General features: G+C 39.4%; 1 protein-coding gene across 1 annotated transcript; it reads left to right on the top strand.

The window, feature by feature from the left end:
• The first annotated feature begins 21 nt into the window (after positions 1 to 21).
• wdr43 (WD repeat domain 43) lies at positions 22 to 18,335 on the top strand. Its single transcript, XM_030127198.1, has 18 exons — positions 22 to 228; positions 1,038 to 1,172; positions 1,349 to 1,470; positions 3,811 to 3,931; positions 4,863 to 4,981; positions 5,128 to 5,230; positions 6,370 to 6,434; positions 6,782 to 6,941; positions 10,513 to 10,599; positions 10,765 to 10,890; positions 11,708 to 11,857; positions 12,160 to 12,246; positions 12,452 to 12,483; positions 12,690 to 12,753; positions 13,390 to 13,503; positions 13,984 to 14,053; positions 17,245 to 17,303; positions 17,438 to 18,335. The coding sequence occupies exons 1-18, from the start codon at positions 22 to 24 to the stop codon at positions 17,579 to 17,581; spliced, it is 1,965 nt and encodes a 654-aa protein (XP_029983058.1). The 3' UTR covers positions 17,582 to 18,335.
• The last annotated feature ends 4,462 nt before the right edge of the window (positions 18,336 to 22,797 follow it).

Raw genomic sequence — 22,797 nt, 5'->3', positions numbered from 1 at the left:
GACGCAAGCATCGCTTCAGAAATGGCGACCGATGGTAGTAGGGCTTCGTTGCAGCTACCCTGCGTTTTTTCACCCAAATCACGACAGTACTTAGCATTGTGTGCCCAGGATGGCAGACTTCGCATATGGAACACAGATAGCAAAACACTTCACCAAGAATACGTGCCTTCAGCTCATCTGAGTGCCACTTGTACCTGCATTGCCTGGGGACCATGCCGGACAGTCAAGGTAAGTGAGGCTACTCTACTGTTAGCATCGTTAGCTAGCGAGGCCTGAACAGACACTCCGATGTAAGTGCACGCTTGGGAGGCATAAAAGTTTCAACTTTAAAGTTACCGAATTATAATACATGTCTTACAGCTGGTTGTTTGTCAGTGTACTCGCCAGTAGACATGACTTGGCTGAACGCGGCAGACACTTTAGCTCTTTGCTAAGTTAGCTCTCAACAGCTGCGCACAACGCACATGTTTGTCCCACATGGCAATCCTAGATATTGAGACACAATCATGAAACTGTGTCTAATGATTAACTATACACAAATAACCTTAACATCATGAACACTCATACAACTAAAGGCCCGTTATTGTTTTTGAGGGGTAACAGGGTAAATAAACGTAGTATATCTGTTACCATTAGCCCAGCAAAGCTCTGGAGTCGCGTGCCACCATGACACTTTCAAGTTGAACAGATTTAGTAACTTTAATTTGATGTAAACTTGCTGTAGTATTTTACATGAGTGAACTTAAGTTACATGTCTAGAGTTGCCAAACTATTATTAATTACGGTTTAATACACCTTACTGTCTTTGTAATGATTTTAGGCACTTTTCCAGTACTTATAGTTCGCTTAACAAGTCTTAAAACGTCAACTAGTGGTGGTCTGTTTCAGTCACTGGCCCCTGTGCTGCCCTACAGTCTCAAACCAGCTAGGAGTAGTAGACTGGAGCACAGATCAAGCTTTGGAGATAATCAGTCAAACCTTTTTAGATGTGCTAGTGTTTTCAGTTTGATGAACTGTACATATGTCGTGTGCTTCAGGAGGGACCCCAGAGGAAGAAGAGGAAATCAGAGGCAGGTCAGGTGGAGGAGAAGGCTGACCTGCTGGCAATGGGCACAGCTGCAGGCACTGTACTCATCTATAGTACCGCAAAGGGAGCACTGCACTGTACTCTGGTGAGTTCACTTTGTTGTATACCCTGAAATTGTGGTTGATTACATTACTGGAAGAATATGACCATTTCACATTATTTCACCAATTATGTATGGGCATTTTTCAAACTACACACACATTTGCTATTAAATGTAAACATCTTCTGACTCTTGACCATATGTGTTTGTTTTGCTGTCAGGAGGGGGGTCATAGTGGAGGAGTAAACTGTGTCCAGTGGCACCCTGAGGACAGTTTATTATACAGCGGTTCAGATGATACACACATTGTAGAGTGGGACCTGCAGACAGGCAAGAAACGAAGGTCAGTACCTACAGTCTTCTATGGTTGTAGTATGTTTTCAAATGTAAAATCTGTATAGTGTCCTTTTTATTGCAGACTGTAAAGACGTGCTCTTTAATGTTCTTCATGAAAATGATGCTCACAGTCTACCTTTTTCTTCCTTCTCTTAACTTCATTTCAGCCTTGGGACAAATAGGTTCCTTTAACAATATGTTCAAACTGCAAATTCAGAGTTTGTATTAGTTTATTAATGGCCTTGAATTTGATGAAATGAAATGCATCTTACTTTGAAGTGTGCTGGGAACTAAATCGGTGCGTCTTTCACACTTGTACTCACTGCTTTAATGGTAACACAGTGCAGTCAATCAGAGGTTTAAATTGTTTTTATGGTATTAATGAGTCTTGACATAGAACTGTGTTTTGGAGGAGAGGCCAGTGTTCACGCTAAGAACTAACAATATGTTACTTGCAGCTTTATTCATCAACATCTCAAGTACAGTGGGTTTGTCTACCTCAGAGTTTCTGCTGGTCAAGGATTCCCAAACTTATTTTAAACTGCTGCTAATGAATTAAAAAAATACTCTTCTTTTTGTCAGCTATGAAGCTGGGATGTTAAAAGGTGATAAATCATGGGCACAAATAAGATTATCCTCTAATGTTTGCACTGTTATTTCACCTTTCTATTTTCACAGTACTGTCTGTTCAGATTGTTACATGACAGTGGATTTGCTTTCATATGCTGCACATGTTGGTGCCTCTCTTTGCTTATTGTCTTGCACCTGTACAACTTCTGTCAGTTTTACACTTGATGTAGATCATTAATGCACCAAAGTCCTTGGCAACTGCTTCAAAGATAATGACTTGATACAGGGGTTGGACAAAATAATGGAAACACCTTAAAAAATCAACAAAATATAATTTAATATGGTGTAGGTCCGCCTTTTGCGGCAGTTACAGCCTCAATTCTCCGAGGTATTGATTCATACAACTTGTGAATTGTTTCCAAAGGAATTTTAAGCCATTCTTCAGTTAGAATACCCTCCAACTCTTTTAGAGACGATAGCGGTGGAAATCGACGTCTTACTTGAATCTCTAAAACTGACCATAAATGCTCAATAATGTTGAGGTCTGGGGACTGTGCCGGCCATATGAGATGCTCAACTTCATTAGAATGTTCCTCATGCCATTCTTTAACAATTCTAGCTGTATGGATTTGGGCATTATCATCTTGAGGTGAAGGTGTTTCCATTATTTTGTCCAACCCCTGTATGTCCACATATGCTGAAACACATTCAACAAGCACCAAACAGAACTTGAAGTTCATGTCATCATGAATCCTCCCTAGATGCTCTTAAAAGACTGTTTGTGCTCTTGAAAGCTAGTGATGTCCCGATCTGGATTTTTTTTTTGCTTCCGGTCCGATTTTTTTTTTTTTTTTATGATTAGTTTTGCCGATACGATACTTTTTACTATGAAATTTTTATTTAAATTTTGGTGATTAATTATAGGTTGTTATGCTATTATTTTACTTGAGATCACAGTTGGGCTGAATGTCGAACCTGAACTAAAACAAGTTTAAGACTATTAAGACTCTTAATAACATTAGTATAATACTTGCACTTTCCAAATTCATACTGTGGGCCAAATGAGAACCTTTGATGGGACGGTTTTGGCCCCCGGGCCATATGTTTGCCATCCCTGCTATAGCACATCTATGGACAGGTCCATGCAGGGATTATACAGGGGATGTGTTCTGTGCTGTACGTACCTCAGTAAGTATGTGCAGACCATGCGACTGTACGATGTGAAACTTAAGGTGCTCTACTTATTCCTCCAAGTCTCCCACTGTTGTGCAGCTCATTTTCCTTTTCCCTACCTTCGGAAACTATAATTTGAGGGGGTAGGATGGCCTGGATCGGCCCGATCTTGTGACTAAATCCGATCTCCTAAAAAATGCCACATCGGCAGCTGATGCGATCTTTAGATCCCTATTGAAAACTACTGAGAGTGGTGATAGCTGCTGGTATATTTTCTGCTTTGGGTAAACTTGATGCACCAGTGGTGAAAAGGAGTTGAATGTACCTATTAAGTTTCAGCTCCTTCAACAAAACACAGCTATTGCATCTGAAAAAATTCTGGGACAATGAGCACATTGGCAGAAGTGCTTTCTCAATCTGACACCGACAGAGAGCAAAGCAGTTGCTTCTGATTCATGAGTAATGTGAACAAACTGAGGCCCATAAACATGTAACTTGTTTGCTTTAAGTGTGTGCCTTTGCTGAAACAAACAAGCATGTGCACCACCAATAACATTCTTGATTCATTTTCCTGACATACTGACTCTGTCTTTTGCCATCTCAGTAATTGGAAGGCGGATCGTGCGGCTGTGACGAGTTTGTGTGTGAGTCCTGATGGCAAACTCCTCCTCTCAGCTGGACGTACAATCAAGATGTGGGATTTGGACACCAAGGAGGTTTACAGGGTGAGTCTCGGTTGATGTCAGGCAAGGAACGTTGTTTTTTTTTTTTCTTTTTTTTTTTTATGAAGCACATTTAACACATAAAGGCAAATATAAATGAAAGGAATATAAAGAGGAAAATTTAACTGTTAAAAGAATAAGAGATCAGAATGGTAATAAAAATCTATAGAAGATTATGCAGCCTATGTAAAACAATCCAAAGAAGAGATGTATGTAATCTGATAGATTGTTGATTAATAGACCAAAATCTCCCATTAAATAGTTTATCAAGTTCCTTTCAAGTCTGAAGTGACTCTCAGATATTAATCTCTGGGGAATTTGACTCAGACATTTCCCTGCCTTGTCATACACACAGTGTTCGGGCATTGCCTGGGTGAGCTGATGTGTGAACGGAGGCAGGAGATTGTTCAGACTATTCCAACCAAGTGCACAGCAGGAGAACAGAATAGAAGGGGGAAAAAAGGAGACGCTGTGCTATTGGAACATTTATGCACTGTCTGTGCAAAATGTCTGCTGTCCATAGACTGTTTTGATTTTCTACTCCTTCACCAATGTGGATGATACGTTTGATAAGATTTAGTATCAAACACAAAACCTGTTCCCATCATGGATGACTTGATCACTTGATTGAAGTTGATCTGCAGCAGCCTTGTTTTTCCATGTTCTGTTTCATTGCTTTCTACACCCTATGCCTAAACCTCTTCCAATCTTTTTTTTCCCTAATATTAATATGGCTGGTGCATAATTCCCTTTCCTTTGCCAAGTTTGTGAAAGTTATCTCCAGATCTTGCCCAGAGTTCATGTGTGGAAGATGCTTAGGATTTATTAAAGAATCTTTTTGCACAATGGAATGGAAACAATGGCTTTAATAAAGCAGTTAAATATGACCTTTAAACCAGAAGTGGCTCATCTGTTACGCTGTTTGTCTCTGCAGAAATTCACAGGCCACTCCACAGCTGTGACGACCCTGTGCTTTGCCACAACACGACCTCCGGACAGCAATGGCCTCTACTTCCTGTCTGGAGCAGAACATGATCGATTGCTCAGTGTTTGGTGAGACGACGACCAGAGCTCATCCTCCTTAATGCAGTTTTTTTTTTTTTTTTTTTTTTTTTCGTGTCATGTCGCAAATGTTTGTCGTCCTGATTTAATAAGGCTAGCTTGTTATGCTGAACTGATTTTGATTTGTGTCTTTGTAGGCAAGTACGGGAGGATGGACGGGACAAAAACTCAGTGGTGTCCTTCACGCTGACAGATGAGCCACAGCATGTCGACCTTGTTCCATCCAACAGCAAGGAAGAGGTCAGAAGAGAAAAAAATTCAACTTTACACTAGGATAAAATTTTTTATAGTTAAATCCCTTGAACTGCAACCAGTCTTTGAGATTAAATTATCTATTATCTTATCTTAGAAGTTTTCCAATCGATTACGGGCAGTAGAGGTCAACCAAGAAAGATTTTTCAAAGGCCGACATAATTGCCACAAAGCTAATTAATCAGCAGATATTAATGACATTACTTTGACTTTGTTTATGGAGCTGTAACCAACATATTGGCTCATTACATGTAAATTCAACATCTGTTACAACAGAGGACAATTTATTCAGGGTCCTCAAATAATAAGTAAAATTAGGTCCCTGTCTTAAAGTGTGCGCATTAGTGTTAAAATTGGCCAAAATGATATATGTGTATTTCTTCTTAAAAATAAAGGTCCAGACCATTCAAATATTTATTTCTATGCATTTTCTCTGTAAGACAGCAAAATAGTACAGCAATGGTCATAACTACTGATATATATGTTTATTTAAACATGTCTTTTAAGAGATTTTTCCCGACCAATAAAAAAATCAGTATAGAACAGATATTCCAGTCAAGTTGTGCTGTGTCTATCCTACATGTCCTATATCTGTTGGTAAACATAGTATAATTCAGGGTATTGCCTACATTTGATTGCTGTTAGCAGTGACATATTTACAAGTGTTGCGACAAAATTTATGTAATATAAAAAATACACTTGCACCTAAGTATAATTGCAGGATCTGTAGTTTATAGTCTGGTTTGTCGTTAGTTTGCATACATACAACTTCTTTCTCACGACCAAACTCTGAAGTATTTTGTAACTGGGATTTTTAGGTTACTTGAAATACACATTGCTCTCTCTCTCTAGCTGAACTGGGCTGTGAACTTGACATCCACTATGTGCAAGAACCAAGTTCCACCACAGCAGATGGTTTATAGAGACTGATCAGTCGACCTGCAATGAGTTGACATTAGTATTAACCGTAGGAAGTGACTGAATGAATTTACATATATCCGTAATTATCGAGACAACAGGTGATTTAAGCAGTATGTTTCATCATACAGTGTAATTATGCCGAGTCTATAGATATGTTGCCTATTTTCCCATATGCAGGTGTTGATGTGTGGCCATTACTTTCACAGGCGGTGAGGCTGGCAGTGGTTTGTAAAGATGGACAGCTGCATCTGTTTGAGCACTTTTTAAATGGGTAAGCCCCCCTAAAGAGTGTAAACTGCTCTAGGTAACTCATATGTCTCCATATGGTAGTATCAAATAACTGTGTGGGGAAATTACTGCACCCAGAAAAAGCATTTTCCTCCTGCTGTTAAAAGGAAAGTTTGTCTGTTTACTCTGTAATGGCTATTAGACGTCCTGGGCCTGCCAACAGATCACACTCAGAGAATATTCACATCTCCCCTCTGCAGTAATTTACTTTTTTGTAGAGTGTGTCACATCAATTGCTGTTTTTGTTGCCAAATAAATGTCACGCAGTAAATATTAATCAGTGTTGTGTACTTGCTTCGCTTCCTCCTTGTCTAAATGGCTCTCGCACAGACCCTGCAAGAAGCCCTTGTCACCCTCATGTACGGTACAGATGTCGGACACCAAGGACTCTCCTGCGCCGATTCCCCTGCTGGCGGCGGCTCTGGGAGCTGATACTCGGTCTGCACTGCTGGCGTACGGCAACCACCTACAGCCTGTAATGGAGAGAGCGGTGAGTTGGGTTGATTTAGAATTTGTCCAGTTTGATGTAGACACTTTAACCACATTGATTTATTCATATCAACTGAAAAGACGCTTGACATTATGAAAGGTTTTGTCAAAATTAATGTGTCCTGCATCATCAACATAACAGTGAAGTCTTCGTAATGCAAATTCAACTAGTTTTGCATCAGCATTAACCGACATGACAATGTGATGAAGTTGGTGGTAGTAATAGTTAAACACGGACACGGACAAAGCGTTCTGTTCGTCCTTTGTTAATTACGTACTTATTTCTGTTCATCCTCTGGGAGTTTGCAGATGTGAACCCCAACAGAGGAAACATGGCAGTACCACCGGGAACCATAGGGGGGGCAGTGTTGAGAATTGAAGAGAATAATTTCCAGAAATTGTGGAACTTTTCAAAGAGCAACTGTGTGAGTTGTTGGCGACATATTTATGACAACTGCCGTTTTCAATACTAACATTAGTAAAGCCTTGTTTGTCATCGCCATGTTTGTTATTGACTTTCTTGTTCTTGTCTCAAAAAAAACTGTACTCTTCTCATAGAATTTGATCAGTATTTTAATTCAGAGCAGTGCCTTCTAGTGGATTGATTGACAAAGTTCTTTCCAACACAATGGACACATATGAAGGCAGTTGCACTTAGGGATGCTCCGATACCGATACGAGTATCGGCATCGGCTCCAATACTCAGTCTGTGTACTCGTACTTGTAAAAGACATCCGATACAAATGCACCGATACCACTTAAGGCCGTGTGACATACACAGTTCAGTACAGCAGGTACGAGGAGGAGGAATAATGTGTGGAGATTTTTCAAAATAAATGACGGTGATAAAAGTAACGCTGACTGCAAGTAACGTTAAAAACACAGACAGATACGGATGCAGCGTTCTGTCCGTCCTCTGTGTACATTCCATCCGTTTACCAGGTGCTGGTGGATGCATAAACAGAATGAGAATACCAGCGGGTGTACAGAGCGGTGCAGACCCCTGCCAACAGAAGTGAAAACAAAACTTATCACTCATTTCTCTTTTCTCTTCCTGCTGAAGCTAAGCTTTTAAACCTTACCAGTGAAAACGCTGCAATATTAGTATCACATTAGTGTTACCTCTGTCTTCTCCATGTTTATTACTGACTTTGTTCATCTTCTCCTCAAAAAACTTTGCTCTTCTCCGTGGTATTTGTCCAGTATGGTTAATTCAGAGCGGCGCCCCCTGGTGGATTAATTGAGAAACGCTCATTCCAACACATTAAGTGTCAGTAGCAGCACTTTTTTTCCAGTCAGACTAATGATAATGACAATAAAGCACATTTACAAAAGGAACTAAGAACTGGAATGGGATTATTAAGTACTCGGATCGGTACTCGGTATTGGCAAGTACTCAAATGTAAGTAATCATACTCATACTCGGTCTGGAAAAAAGTGGTATCGGTGCATCCCTAGTTGCACTTGATGACATTTGAAACGGACGTACCTATTTACATACGTTAAATGAGCATAACTGTGCATTAAAGAAAGTGTTATTGTCTGAATTGTGATTTCATTAGTTTCAGCAAAGGGGGGTATTTGTTTACTATTTGTTCATGTAATTTTTGTGCCAACATCAGAAGAGACATTAGAGGCTAAACCTGCATCACTATCGCAAAGTGGCTGAATTGAACCTGACAAAAGAAATGAGCTGAAAAACATACAAATCATTACAAATCTGATTATGGCGCTGCTTTAGTCTCACATAGCAAGTCTTATCTGGAGACACCGCTGCTTTGCTCCTGTTGCTGCCTCTTATTATTCAGCATTTATTGGCAGTTGGCAAACTGACTGAGAAGTGCATTAGTGAAACCATTAAATAATAAGAAATAAACAGGCATGCACTGATTTGCCGAAATTTACAGAAAAATGCTACAGCAACAAAGATCTGCAATTGTTTATAGCGTATAGCACATGAAGTTGAGAAATTTAAAAAATCTGGTCATGTTTTTGTCAAATGATTATTTGATGAGTGAGAAGTCCAAACCCACAGACATTTATCTACTCGTGGGAGTACATTTGTAAACAAAGAATTAAGTACTTTGTAATTTTACGGTAAATTATTTTTAGCATAGTTTGTCAAGTGAATTTTCCTGACGGGATTGATAAAGTTGATCTCATGTCTTTATCACTGGTTTTTGGTGTTGTCAAGGTAATGTCTCGTGTCACAAGGCTTTATGGGCTTTATAGACATGACCAGGTGACATGAGTCTGTGGGGATTTAGTGATCAGGGCTCAAGGTGGAGGTCAGGATTGGTCCATAGTCTTATTTCTTCTCTTCTGCTGAGTGGAAATGCAGTACGTAGTAGTAAAATCCATTATATCGGTTTCATACTGTGTGCAGCTTCATATTAAACCAGTTTGGTTCAATCCTACTTGCAGGGATTCTTATGACTTGATTTGAGAGGGCATTTTATTCAGAGCATCTTTCCTTTTAAAACATCTTCTTTACAAAACAGTTCCAAACATATCTATGATAATTGTGTTAATAATTCTGAAGCTTTAACAAAAGAACAAAATAGTGTCTTTATATTCTTGGAAATACATGGGGTTGTGGCTTGTTCTCCACATAACAAGCGATGTGTTTTGTGTTGCTTTTAATGACATCAAGTCAGGGTTTTCATGTTTGACAAGGAGCTCCTGAGTTTATCATGAAGGAACATGGTCCATGCAAGGTCCACATAATTTCATCAGTGTGAATTCAAACGTTCTGTGTTCGAGCACCGCACCCGAGTCCAGCTGAGAGGGTAGTCCTGGGCGCAGATTGCATGGACTCTAGCATGGTACGTTGCACTGTGAAAGCGATCCATGCCTGAGACCGCAAGTGACATAATCACCGCTCCGACAACGAAAGTGACATAATCACCACGAGACCATAGATGACGCTCCTGTTGTCTCCTGAAAAAGCCTCTGATCTGCGTGGCACAGACTCGCCTTACCGACCGATCCACTCGGTGATATATCGGGGACAACAAAGGTCACTCTTCTTCACTTTGCCTCCTCCAACAGGCTAACAGATAGACAAGTACTGCCGCCATTGTTGACAAATGGACAGAACAGTAGCTCAGTGTATGACGTAAGGGTTTGTCTTCTTCTGACTTCTGCGTTTGTTGGATAGCAACAGAATTCCTTCCACACCGCCACCTACTGTTTTGGCCCTGTAGCACCCACTTGTACTCGGGCACAGGCCACGATACATGCTTGTGAATGCAACACCTGCGGGAAAGGTGTGAACGTATCCAAGTACGGTACGGACTCGGATACGCAGTGTGAAAACGCCCTAAGAGTTGCAGCAGGTTATTTTATACATGATCTCCACTGAATGTTCCAGGTGAAAGATGCACTTAAGTCCTGACAATTCAATTTCTCTGTCATGAAGAGAAAGTGCTCTTGTCTTTATTGGTGAAATGCTAAACAGGGAATATTCAATATCTCTGAATCCTTTAGAATAATATTAATATCAGCCTTGAAAGCCAGTGCCTGAGTATGTAAGGAACTTTTCATGCATCTGCTGCCGTCTTACCTTACAGGAGATCAACACAGCAGAGAGACATGTCTGTTTGACCCGAGATATTCACACCAGCTTGTCCCTTTCCATGGAGACCGCCGTTTCCAAGGTAACCGGCAGGACTCAATCTTAAAATGAGCACAGAAGCCTCTCCACACACATACATGTACTTACCTCCACAGACATATTTGAGTCATCTTGTATTACTTGGGCTCATCCATCACCTCGTGCACTGATGATGAACAAATGTATGAATGTATGTGGGTCCTTCCAGGTGAAAACCCCTGTTGTCAACGCCAAGAGTAAAGTGTTGGTCCCTGGGCTCCCAGGTCACCAAGCCCCGATAAAAGGAACCTCACAGGGGTCAGAGAAGAGGAAAAAGGACACAGACACAAAAGAGGTAGGCTTACTGCAAGTACTGAACACACAAACACTCAGCATCTTTCTCAGGGTTCCCACGGGGTCTTAAAAATTCTACAGTCTTGAATTTACAGATCTTGATTTAATACCATTAAAAAAGTATTTTAAGGTATTAAATGAGATATGATAGGTCTTAAGTTATGTTGCAATAAACTTGTTCGCTGTGTTGTGTTTAAATCTCCAAGCTGTAAAGAAAGTAACGTTCATTTCCTCAGTTCCACCCTCTCCAACCCAACAACCTATATTAAACTTAGGAACCACTTATCACTAACTTTGCAGCCCCCGGTGAAAAATGACTTGGAATGGTGAGAATCAAGGCATTGGAGTAAATAAAAATATTTTCCTAAATTCTAGGAGTCACGAGTTTTTGCCAGTATGGCCAGTAAATAGGCTGTGAAATGGTCTTTAAATTATCTTCTAAGTAGTGTTAAAAGGTCTTAAGAAGCCTTAAATTAAGTTGTAGAAACCCATAGGAATCCTGTTTCTCCTCCAACCTCTGATACCTTTTTGTCTTAACAACATATTGTCTACAAAGTTCACTCTCACAACTGGGTCATAACTAATTTTGGCGCAACGTAAAGAGCAAACTTTCACAATTTGAGACTTTGATTAATGTACACTGACATTTGTTTTGACAGCATGCTTGTATTAGTTTCTATTCCTTTTCTTTAACTCTGTTAGAACCATCGTGGTCTGCTTTCTTACCAGTTTTAGATGACATTAATGGTATTAATGCTGCTTAAGATGGAGTTGCAAGTCAGTCTCTGCTTACCTAAAATAACTTTGTCCTCCTGCAGATGTCAATAGAGGAACGACTAGGTGAGATTGATTTGTCTACAGTTTCCACGGAGAAAGGAGCTCTTAAGGGCAAAGCTTCTTTACAGACCGATAACTTTGCGGTGCTGCTGGTGCAGGGCTTGGAAAGCAAGGACGCAAGCATCTTAAATGTAAGTATTTTTCCCCCAATAGTGTCTTTGAACATTGGCTTTGGCCAGACATAAAGAAACGAAATCAGAAAATCAGCTTATTTCCTATTGAGAAGTTTAAGTGTCATAGTGTGTAATGTGAGCCATATATTATATATCATATTTCAATACTAATCTAAGAACATCTTTAGGGATCCTTAAAATCTACAGTCTTGACAGTTATTTAATGAATTCTAGTCAGTGTTTCTTTGAAGCCTGTTGAATGACAAATGCTGAAATCAGGGTTTGTTTTTTGACAAAGCTCCTATTTTTCTCTCCTACAGAAAGTTCTGCAGACTCGCAAAGACATGGTGATAAACAAAACTGTTGCCCGGTTACCCCTCCCCGTTGTTTTACCTTTTGTGGAAGAGGTGAGTCAGATGTTCGTGATCGGCAGAAGGAAACGCTTGCATCTTTACATTGAATGAGACTTCCTTTTCCCTCATTTTTCGCACAGTGTGAGGCTGCATTAACCTGTCTACACCTACAGCATATCAGTATTTCTCATTGAAGTTTTTGGAAGTCTGATATATATTTCTGGAGTTATAAATCTGTCCCTTTCCTCCTTCCCTGCAGCTCACAAAGAGGCTTCAAGGACACCCTTGCACGTAAGTGAAAACCTGACAGTTGGCTCGAAGCTTTTAATTGTTTTAAGTGTACAGTTTATATACAAAGATGACTTCACAGCAGGAACAATTAATCCATCAATGTCATATCCAAGTCACTGATCAGCTGTAATGTGAGAAGTGATTGTCAGGAAAATGAGGCGTAATTACTGCATGATTTGACAACTTCTGTACATTTCCCTCAACAGGGCTTTGCTAATTGTGCGGTGGCTCAAGGCTGTGCTGGTGCATCACACATCATACCTTGCATCGGTGAGTCCATTTGACCAACGACAGTGTGTGGCGCTGATTGACTTGCTTTTTAATGGGGTCTGGTTAGACACGCTGAGTGCATTGTGTGAACTGATGTACATTACATGACAGAGGACCCTCTTTGTGTGACTGGGACCAGATTGTCTTCATTAGCAGCAGCTGAATATTTGGTTGCGTTGCATATTCATGGAAAGGCAAAACAATACAGTTATTTCTTGACCATTTTTTATAACTGTCTAATGATTTACACACAGCCATAACTGACTTGGACAACGCATACAGATGTAACGGTTGCACATGGATGTAATTTTTTTTTTTTTTTGTCATTCAATCTTTCTGTAACAGTAAATGATTAATACCTGTAGACAATATTTAATAACATGCAAGGGCCTTTAACTGTTTACTTTGTTTGCAAGCACTGTCTCAATGTACCCCATTGTTGTAGTGTTACCCATCAGAATAATATACAAGTTCAGCAGCAGGATGGGAATTCAGTTACCTGTGAATACATTGCAACACATTAATAGTAGTGGTCTCAGAATCAATATCTTTCTACAGTTTGTGCTCTTTGTACGTATTCTGCAGCTGACTTTTTTCTACAGAATTTTCCATCAACTTAATCCTTCTGTCCAACAGCTGCCAGACCTGGTTACCCAGCTGGGAGTGCTTTATCACATGATCGAGACCAGAGTGAAGATGTTTCACAAACTAACCAAACTTAATGGGAAACTGCATCTCCTCATGACACAGGTACGCATCATAAATGGTTTGGATTTACAAGGTTGTCCATAAAATGGTGGAAGAGACATGTCTGAGCTGGGAAAATTGTTAAATTCTTAGAATGTATCTTTAGGTGTTTGAAAGAGTAAAATTACAGAGACAAAATATGCAAAATCATGACAAAGGGTGAAATGTGTTTTTGTTTTACGGTGATCAGTGTGTGTATCTAGTGCAACGAGTGCTTCTGTCAGATTTCTCATTCTGGTTGTTTTGTGAAAACCAATGCACTTTTACAATAGTTGAAAATTGCTCCAAGTATGATTTTTTTTTTTTTTTTTTAATATATCTGCCATACCTTATTATATTTTGGACGACTAACCCTCAGACAAAACAGTCCATTGTCCTGTGGTGAAAATAAGAAAATGCTAAATACTAAAAAACATCATGTCCTGCACCAACCCCAGTTTGGAGCTCTCATACTCTGCTTCCTCTTTTGTCCTTGACCACTAGGTGGCGACAAGTGACAGCAGCACCACAGTCACAGATGTTGACCACACGGCTAAGCTGGTTTATGAAGAGGGTAAGTGTATCTTTGTGACATCCCTCTTAATGTTCAGGCCTGTAAACCTTGAGTTTCCCAGCTGTCCTTGCTCCTCTGAACCTTCTTGTGGTTCTCATATGTAACAGTGTGAACCTTGGACTGGCTCAGTAATGAATTGGTCAGGTGTGCAGTGTTGGTGTGAGCAGTTTCAATAGAAAAGTCTGACTAACGCTAATGGATTTCAGTGTAAAATCTACCTCTGCTGCAGATCACATGTATGGTTATCCGGATATTTATCTACAGTGCTGGAAGATGAAAAAGATGTGTCTAGAACTAGGTCTTAAATTGGACAAACAATTATCTCGAAAAGGTGCATGAAGTTGAAGGATCTGATGATGATTAAATGGTGATGTGCACAGACAACCAACTTTTTCTCCCCTCATTATTTTGACTGACACTCATTATCACACATGTTTGCCTTAAGTCATTTGGGGACAGAGCATAAAGACCGCATGAAATTGGTTAAGATTTATGAAGGCATTCTTGCCCATCATGCAGTCGCTCTTTGGCAATGCACCACACGCAAACATGACTCCTGTTGCCTGGCAACCTGACCGGCAGCGTTCAGATCCTCCCCTTTGAGCGGAACAACAAGGCCCCGCTCTGTTCACTCTCATTTCTCATTACCGTACTGTATAAAACCCTTTATTGAACACGTAGGAAATTGGCTTTCATGAAATAATTAAGCTGCGCTTTGAGTTCCAATACCCGTGTCACTGGTCCAGGATGTGAAGGTTCATTTAAAAAAAAAAAAAAGTTCATAAAGCGGAGCTGAGCAGGAGGATGTTGGAGTCCTGTGTGAATGCAGCTCTGCGCTGGGTTTATTATGGGTCCATCACAAACCCGCATGGGACTCTGACAGGAAGCTTCAGAGTCGAGCCAGAACGCTTCATGAGTAAAAGTAAAGTCGGGTTGTGTGGACAGCCTGCACAGTTTGTAGCAATAGGTGTGATGAATTGAACTGTCAGGTACTAACAGTTGTCGTACTTCGCATTTGTGCTGTTTGCTGCCTGCAGGTGTTACATTAATCAACCATACATTAATTAACTGTTCTGTAGTGTGAGCTGGAACAAAGGTAAAGGCACAGACATGTCTGTGTACAGGATTAGATTTAGACCTGTAGAAACAGTCGCCCTGGGCTGATGCAGGAAACAGGGCCACCTGTTTTTATGTCGTCATTTTACATTTGTAAAAGATGATGATCGTAGATAACACTTCCCTTTGATAGTTGACAATTGACATCATCTTTAGGATACCTCGGCTAAGTTGAACATGTGTTTTTGTCAGTCTGCATTACAGTAAGTGGATGAAACACATATTATATAAGGATTTTTTTCTCGTCACATCCATTCATCTCAGTAAGGATCATTGGTTCATCAGTCAGTCTATTATGTTAAAAATGTGATGATACAGGAATAACTTGGCAGAATGTCTTCAACTGTTACAAACGTTCACTTCAAGGATGAACTAAATCGATTTTGGTGGACAAAGGTCCGTGTGGCCACCATGTAATATCACAGGAACACCTTGAGGAATTCTTTTCTTCAAACTTGGCACAAATGTTCATTTGGACTGGAGGAGGAACTGATTAGAATTGGGTGATCGAGGTCACTCTGCCCTCACAAAACATTTTCAAATATTACTCAGGAGTTCAGATAATTATACACCATTGTTACACAGGTCTGATTGAATGTATGTTTGTAAGGGCTTATGGTTGACTCATGAGAGAAGCTGAACTGAACAAATTACTCATCACATTTGACACAAGACTAAAACTGCAGTTGACAAAAGGAACAAACCGAAAAAAATGAACGATGTAAACACGGCAGGAAAAGGCCGTGTCAAACTAACCTAGTGCTGCTTTCGTCTTCCTGCCATGTCTGGTCGGTGCTAAAGGTGGTCCTCCTTCCCTCCTGCTGCCTTTTCTCATTATATTGTGTTAACTGACAGTCAGCCAAGCACCTTAAAGCCACGCTACTGGCAGACTGTTCGGAATAGAGTCGCTGCACTAACATACAGGCTTTTGTAGCCTCTTTTTATCTCTTCAAAGTAGAAGCACAACACCTAGTGGTAAAGTCTGGTATACCGATTTGGTCCAGTGTTGTTATTGGCTTATTATCACACCAGTTTTAAAGATTTTACACTGGCCCAACCCTAGAGCAAATGACTTTTAACCCAACCTGGCTTCTTGTGAGAGCCTGTACCAGGCCATGCTGCAGTGGTTCACCTGTCAAACAGTACCACAGGTATCTGAAGGCGACAGACACCTGTAGAGCCGAACACCTCTAGGCTAGAATCCCTCTGAGATTTAACGGTGCCTGAGCACCACAGGTCTTAATGAAAATGACAGGTAATTGCCCAGCAGGGGTGTCTTTGGAACTGTTTGTGATGGGGTGGCAAATATTATAAGCACATGTCTCTTTATGGATTTCTAAATGCTTTAGAACATATTCCTAGGACTCTGGATTTGTCCTGACTGTGAATGATCTGATACCAGAAAAAGAACGAAGGCTGTAATCTTGATATTGAATAACCAAATCTAATTCCACTGATGTAAATCTGACTCGGTAGGACCGTGATGATATTTGTAATGGGCTCAGGTTGACCGGGCTGAAGCTGTTTGTGTTCCTACTGCTGTTTACTTTTCAGAGATGGAAAAATGGTCTTGGATGACCCCGTTGTATATCGTTTCTCAGTTTTGTCTGGATGAGGCTAATGTCCAGTCTGAGGCTGTAGCTTTACCCCAAAATGACCTCATGTCCCAGGAGATGTGCATTTGGAAATACCCTCTGGCTCATTTTTACAGTTCTGTAATGTATAAATATATTAAGTTATATCTGAAAAGTGTAATATTCAGTAACCAGTCACAGTTTGCAGCAGATGGTGTTTGGTCAATCCAGTGGGGCAGGCAGCCACAGTAAATTGCACTGACATTTCTCTCAGTATTGTCGTCCTAAGCACATGGCCTCACTGCGGTATTGAAATGCAAATACCCTCCAATTCTCCATAAGCAACATACATTATATACAAGTGAAGCCTTGAACAGCTTTTCCTTGACATTGCCCTCGCTGTCAAACCTCCCTGCCTCTGTTTAATGTGATAAAACAGGTTTATAGGATCATGAACTGATGTATTTGGTTCTTGTTTTTTTTTTTTTTTCCCTTTTGTAGAATCATCTGATGAAGATGAAGCCTCTGGTGATGAAGGTCTTCAAGATGCAGACTCTGATGTAAGGGTCAAAGAAGTTGGCAATGCTGCCTGATTAGTAGTGTAGTACACATTTAATGAAGCTCTTTGCTTTTGAGTCGAGTGCCAAGATGCTGATTTTTTTTTTTTTCCTTCCTCTTTTCTCTCTGTCCTTAGAATTGGGAAGAGGAGGAGACAATGGAGGAAGATGAGAAGAAGCAATCAGACAACGACGAGGAAGAGGATCCAGACAGCAGAACGGAATCCAAAGCTAACGGCGAGGAAGACATGGAACATGAAAACGAGAGTGAAGAGGAATGAGAATGAATGAGGAAAATGCCAGTTCATACACAAAATGGACCTGAAAGAGTTATATATACTTTCATTTTATTTTCATGCTTTTGATTTTATTATCAGAACAAAGTGTGGTTTTACAGAAGCGAGGGACAAAGGTTGCAGCTCCAGCAGTACAACCCCACCACCACCCACTCGATCCAGACACTCAGGGGATGAGTCACACCCCTGTCTCCCCTCCAACTGAGAAACAGATGCAGCGTTTAGGGGTGGATGGCAAAAACATTCTGCTAAATGTAATTGATGCAAGTTTTCCTGCTTTGACAGTCTGCATCCCAGTTCTGTCTCCTCCTGAGTTTGCATTGAAAACGACTGAAACAATAATTTGCTGGCGTTCCAGTTTGCCTTCACTGCAGTCTGCATTCCAACTGATGTCATTATGTAACAAATAGTATTACAGTATACGGTGTGTTGACAAGACGGCACACTGTCACTGATTGGTTCGTTCCTATCCAGCTCCGTAGGCCATGTGGAACTCACCCTCACCTTGTCCAGTGGAGCCTAAAAAATGCAAACCTAGGCAGGCGACGTGGTGGGATTCAGACCCCTGGCTGTTGTACAGAATACTGCTTGCTTCCAGAGATGGGCTTGCTAGGCAAGACCATTCATCATGTCCCCACACAATGTAAATCTGTTTGTACAGTGAAGTGTTTGTATGGGCTCTTCCCTCTACAGCTCCCCCCAATGACCCTTTGGATTAAATGAACTCCTGTAAAGTCTCCTGAATGTTTTTTTTTTTTTTTCTTTTTTTTTTTTTTTAATAATTTTTGGGGGGTTTTATGGACTTCATGTTGTGTTGAACTCCTGATTTGGTTTATAGGCATGTACTAATGTGTACTGCCTTAACCCATAATTGTAGGAGAAATGTTATTTCCTCAAATAGGAGAATAGTTTTTTTAACGGGTTACTGTGTTAAGAATTAAACATTTCTTACAGAATCATTAAGTTAAAATTAGAGATGCAAATTGGTTTTATTGACACAAATATGTCTATAACTAGTTCACAATAAAAATCACAAGTAAAATGTAATTTTCTATACCTGTGTAGTCCTTTAAATTAAGCTTTGGCAAAATGAATTACATTTTCAGCCATTTTTGAGAGTAAAATCGGTCATAGGTTTACCTGCAATTTAAACCAAATATCTACTGGAAATCCACCCAATTTTGTCACATTTTTCACTCCTGATGTGTTTGCAACCCTGAATTCATATCTGCAATGTCAGATGTAGATGAGTGCTAATGGAAAAATGTTTGGTGTTCATTTTCCACAGTTGGAGAGTTACTAGAAGCTGGGATGATTATGTTGTCCTTATTTGCCTTAAACCAAATGCATTTTTGCCTAAATGACTTGTATTTTTACTTAGTTTATTAGTTTCATAGTTTTCATGAGTATGAAAGTAACACTTGGAGAATAAACATTTTCTTTTAATAATTTCAGTACACTTCTGTTTGTGTAGTCCCAGTTTATGGTGGTGGAAGATATTGTCTGTTCTTAAAATCATGAAGTACGGTTGTTAAAATGTATGAAACTCTGGGATTATACAAACTATTTATCGCAGTAGTCACATTAATATAGAACCAAACTGACAAATGATACGCAAATGGAATAAAATGGGTCTGTCTCATCACCAAACCAAAGAAAAAACTAATGAAATTTTCCAAACCTGCATGAACAAGTTGAGATTTTGTAATCTGTATAGTTTTAAACAGCTCCTAACTTCTTTTGTAAATTGGGGGGGGGCAACATCATGATTGGCTAATTTAACTTTGCTTATTAAAACAGGAAATCGTTCCTGCAGCTTGAAACTGAATTGTGTGAAGACAATGTTATTAATGGGGTTTTCACGCAGCAGCCATTTGGATCTATTACAGCAGGAAAAAGAACAGGCATAATTAATAAGTAATTGCTTCATTTCCATTGTATATGTCTGTTCAGGGGCACACTGCTACAGTTATTATCATTACGTCCACTTCCCGTTGTGTGTTTGTGAAGGAGTTACAGTGATCCGCCTATTGGGGCTTTACAGGAAATAAAGGATGTGCTTTGAGGCTCTCATTAATAAACATTAGTTTCATTCAGAATGACCTTTAAAGAGTCATGCAGTAAAAAAAAAAAAAAAAGTCAATATTGTCATATGATGTGATGTACATGCTTTTTTTTTTCTTTTGCTTTATTCTTCTTAAATGGTTGTTTTCAGTTCAAAATAAGTTCCTGTATCATACCTGCCAGTGATCAATATCCAAATTTAATTTAGAGAAGAGTGAATTCATTATTGGAAAGGATAAGGACACACTGAAATGTAGGCCGGTTCAATGCTTCAAATGTCCTGAGAAGTCTTTTTTTTTTTTTTTGGGTCATTTTTGGATGATTCTCACTTATCCATCATGTGTTATCACCCGGTGCTCCTCCAGAGGATCGTGAGCTGTGTACTGACCATCCAGTCCTTACTGCACCTCTTAAACAGGGATAGAACCAGCAGTTTTTCTGCAGTAATAATAATACTGCTACTACTACTACTACTAATAATAATAATAATAATAATAATGATAATACTACTACTGCTAATAATAAATATAACGATAATAATAATATGAATAATAACGATAATACTACTACTGCTAATAAATATAACGATAATAATATGAATAATAACGATAATTCTACTGCTACTAATAGTAATAATTATAATGATACTAAGAATAATAATGATAATACTACTACTACTACTAATAATAATTTTAACAATAGTAAGAATGATAATAATACTAAAAATAGGACCAATGACCCTGTAGCTTACCGGCCAATTTAAAAGCTTTGGGAAATGTATCCAGATTCCATTTATAATCACCCAGTTCTGTGTATTTATTCTATTACAGAAATAGCCCATGTTTTGGTCATATTCCAATCAGATCTGTAAAAAATTCAAATTCCAACTTGATATCATTGATACTTCCCGATTAATTGGATCAATCCACTTCCTATCTGTTATAATGGGAAAATTTTTCAAAGTTGCACCAAATCCAGAATGAGATCCGGATCGAAATAATGTCAATACCTTGTGTTGACATCATACAGAAGCTGTATACCAAGTTTGAAGTCAATCAGAACTGGAGTTTGGGAGAAGAAGACGATTGAAATTTTTTCCCCATAAGAGCCCATGTAAAATTTTCCGTAAGTTCCCAGATCCAGAAGAAGATCCTGATCAGCATGTGGCCATTATGTTTTGGTCATCTCCCCATCAGGGCTGGACTGTAGAAATTTACACTGGATATCATTTATATTTACTGAGTTATTGCATCCATCCACTTCCTATCTGTTATAATGGGGACATTTTTCCAAGTGGCACCAAATCCAGAATCAGATCCGGATCCAAATAATTTCTCTAACTTTTGTTGACATCATCATAAAGAAGCTGTATACCAAGTTTGAAGTCAATCGGAATTGTAGTTTCGGAGAAGAAGACGATTGAAATTTTTGTAACGGACGACGACAGACAATGACGCCGGACGCTGCATGACGACAATAGCTTAAGGCCTGTTGGCCGGTAAGCTAATAATAATCATAATACTGCTACTAATAATAATGATAATATTAATGATAACAATCATAAAAATAACAATACTACTACAAATAATAATAATAACAATCATAATAATACTAATAATTTCATGGGCCTTACCAAGTGCTACAAGAACAGAGGCATCCCTGCCTATCTTCAAGAAGCTCCTGAAGACCCAGCTCTTCCGAGAGCACCTCCTATCCTAACACTTTCAAACATTCCATCTTAAATATTCTAATAAGGTTTTTCCCAGGATTATCACAGATTCTTCCAGGGTTATTGCTGGACCTGCTGCGGTGGTCCTGCCTCTTCCCTGCCCTCATCATCACCACTCACTTATCCTCAACTGCCTCCATGTGTCTCCCCCTACTCCCCCAGTCTCTATCTCTATCGCTCTCTCTTTTTCTCTTTCTTTACTCTCTCTCTTTAACCCCAACTGGTCCAGGCAGACGTCCATCCTCCAGGAGTCTGGGTCTGCTCCAGGTTTCTGCTGTTAAAGGGAAGTTTTTCCTCCCCACTGTCACCAGTCACAAGTGTTTGCTCCTGGAGGATTCTGTTGGGTTTCTGTAAATTGGCTTAAAGTCTGGTTTTTGACCAACTCTATATATAAAGTGTCATGAGATAACTTTTTTTGTGATCTGGCATTATATAAATAAAATTTGATTGATTCAGTGATTTAATTGGTTTTCCCCTGTAAGTCGCTTTGGAAAAAAGCGTCTGCCAAATGCATAAACATAAACATAATAATAATAATTCTAATACTAGTACTACAACTATAATAATAATAATAATAATGATAATATTAATGCTAATAATACTACTGCTGCTACTAATAACGATACTACTACTACAACTACTACTACTACTACTACAACTACTACTACTACTAATAATAATAATAATAATAATAATAATGATAATATTAATGCTAATAATACTACTGCTGCTACTAATAACGATACTACTACTACAACTACTACTACTACTACTACTAATAATAATAATAATAATAATAATAATAATAATAATAATTGTCTATTCCCAGTCTCCCATGGGACTCCTCTGTTGTCAGATGCAGGTTTGAGGACCTCTGTCTTCCTGTCTTCTCTTTGTCCTTGAATTCTTCCTGATGCTTTTAGACATGAGCAAGAGCTGTCCACACTATCCATCAAAGCCCCCCAAGAGAGAAGTGGACCTGTCACACTGCTGACCCCACTTCCTGGGACAGAGGAGAAGTTAGCTCATTAACATTGCTCGTGCTTTAACTGTGTTTAGGCTGAGTTCATCTCAGGAAACAAAACCACTCTGTCGTTTCTAAATGATCAGATGCCGGTGTAAGTGGTTAACCATTCATGAACTATTACATAAAATGTCAGCGTTCCACTAAAGCTATAATTGTGTGAATGAACACCAAACTTGTGGACACTGAATAATGCATTTATGAGTAATCATAAATAATGGATGCCATGCATAATTCAAGCTACAGCTACAATAGTTCAAACTTTTTAACAGTACATTTTAGGCATGAAACCCTCCCTTTATCATCGCATTTTTGCTGTGAGGGAAAGGTGTACTGAAAACAACAAACCCTCAGCAGCGCTGTGTGAGCTGACCACGGGTCATG

This window comes from Sphaeramia orbicularis, chromosome 22, assembly GCF_902148855.1.
Source record: "Sphaeramia orbicularis chromosome 22, fSphaOr1.1, whole genome shotgun sequence".
In the NCBI taxonomy this organism is placed as follows: Eukaryota; Metazoa; Chordata; class Actinopteri; order Kurtiformes; family Apogonidae; genus Sphaeramia; species Sphaeramia orbicularis.
This window is presented reverse-complemented; position numbering and strand designations above follow the sequence as displayed.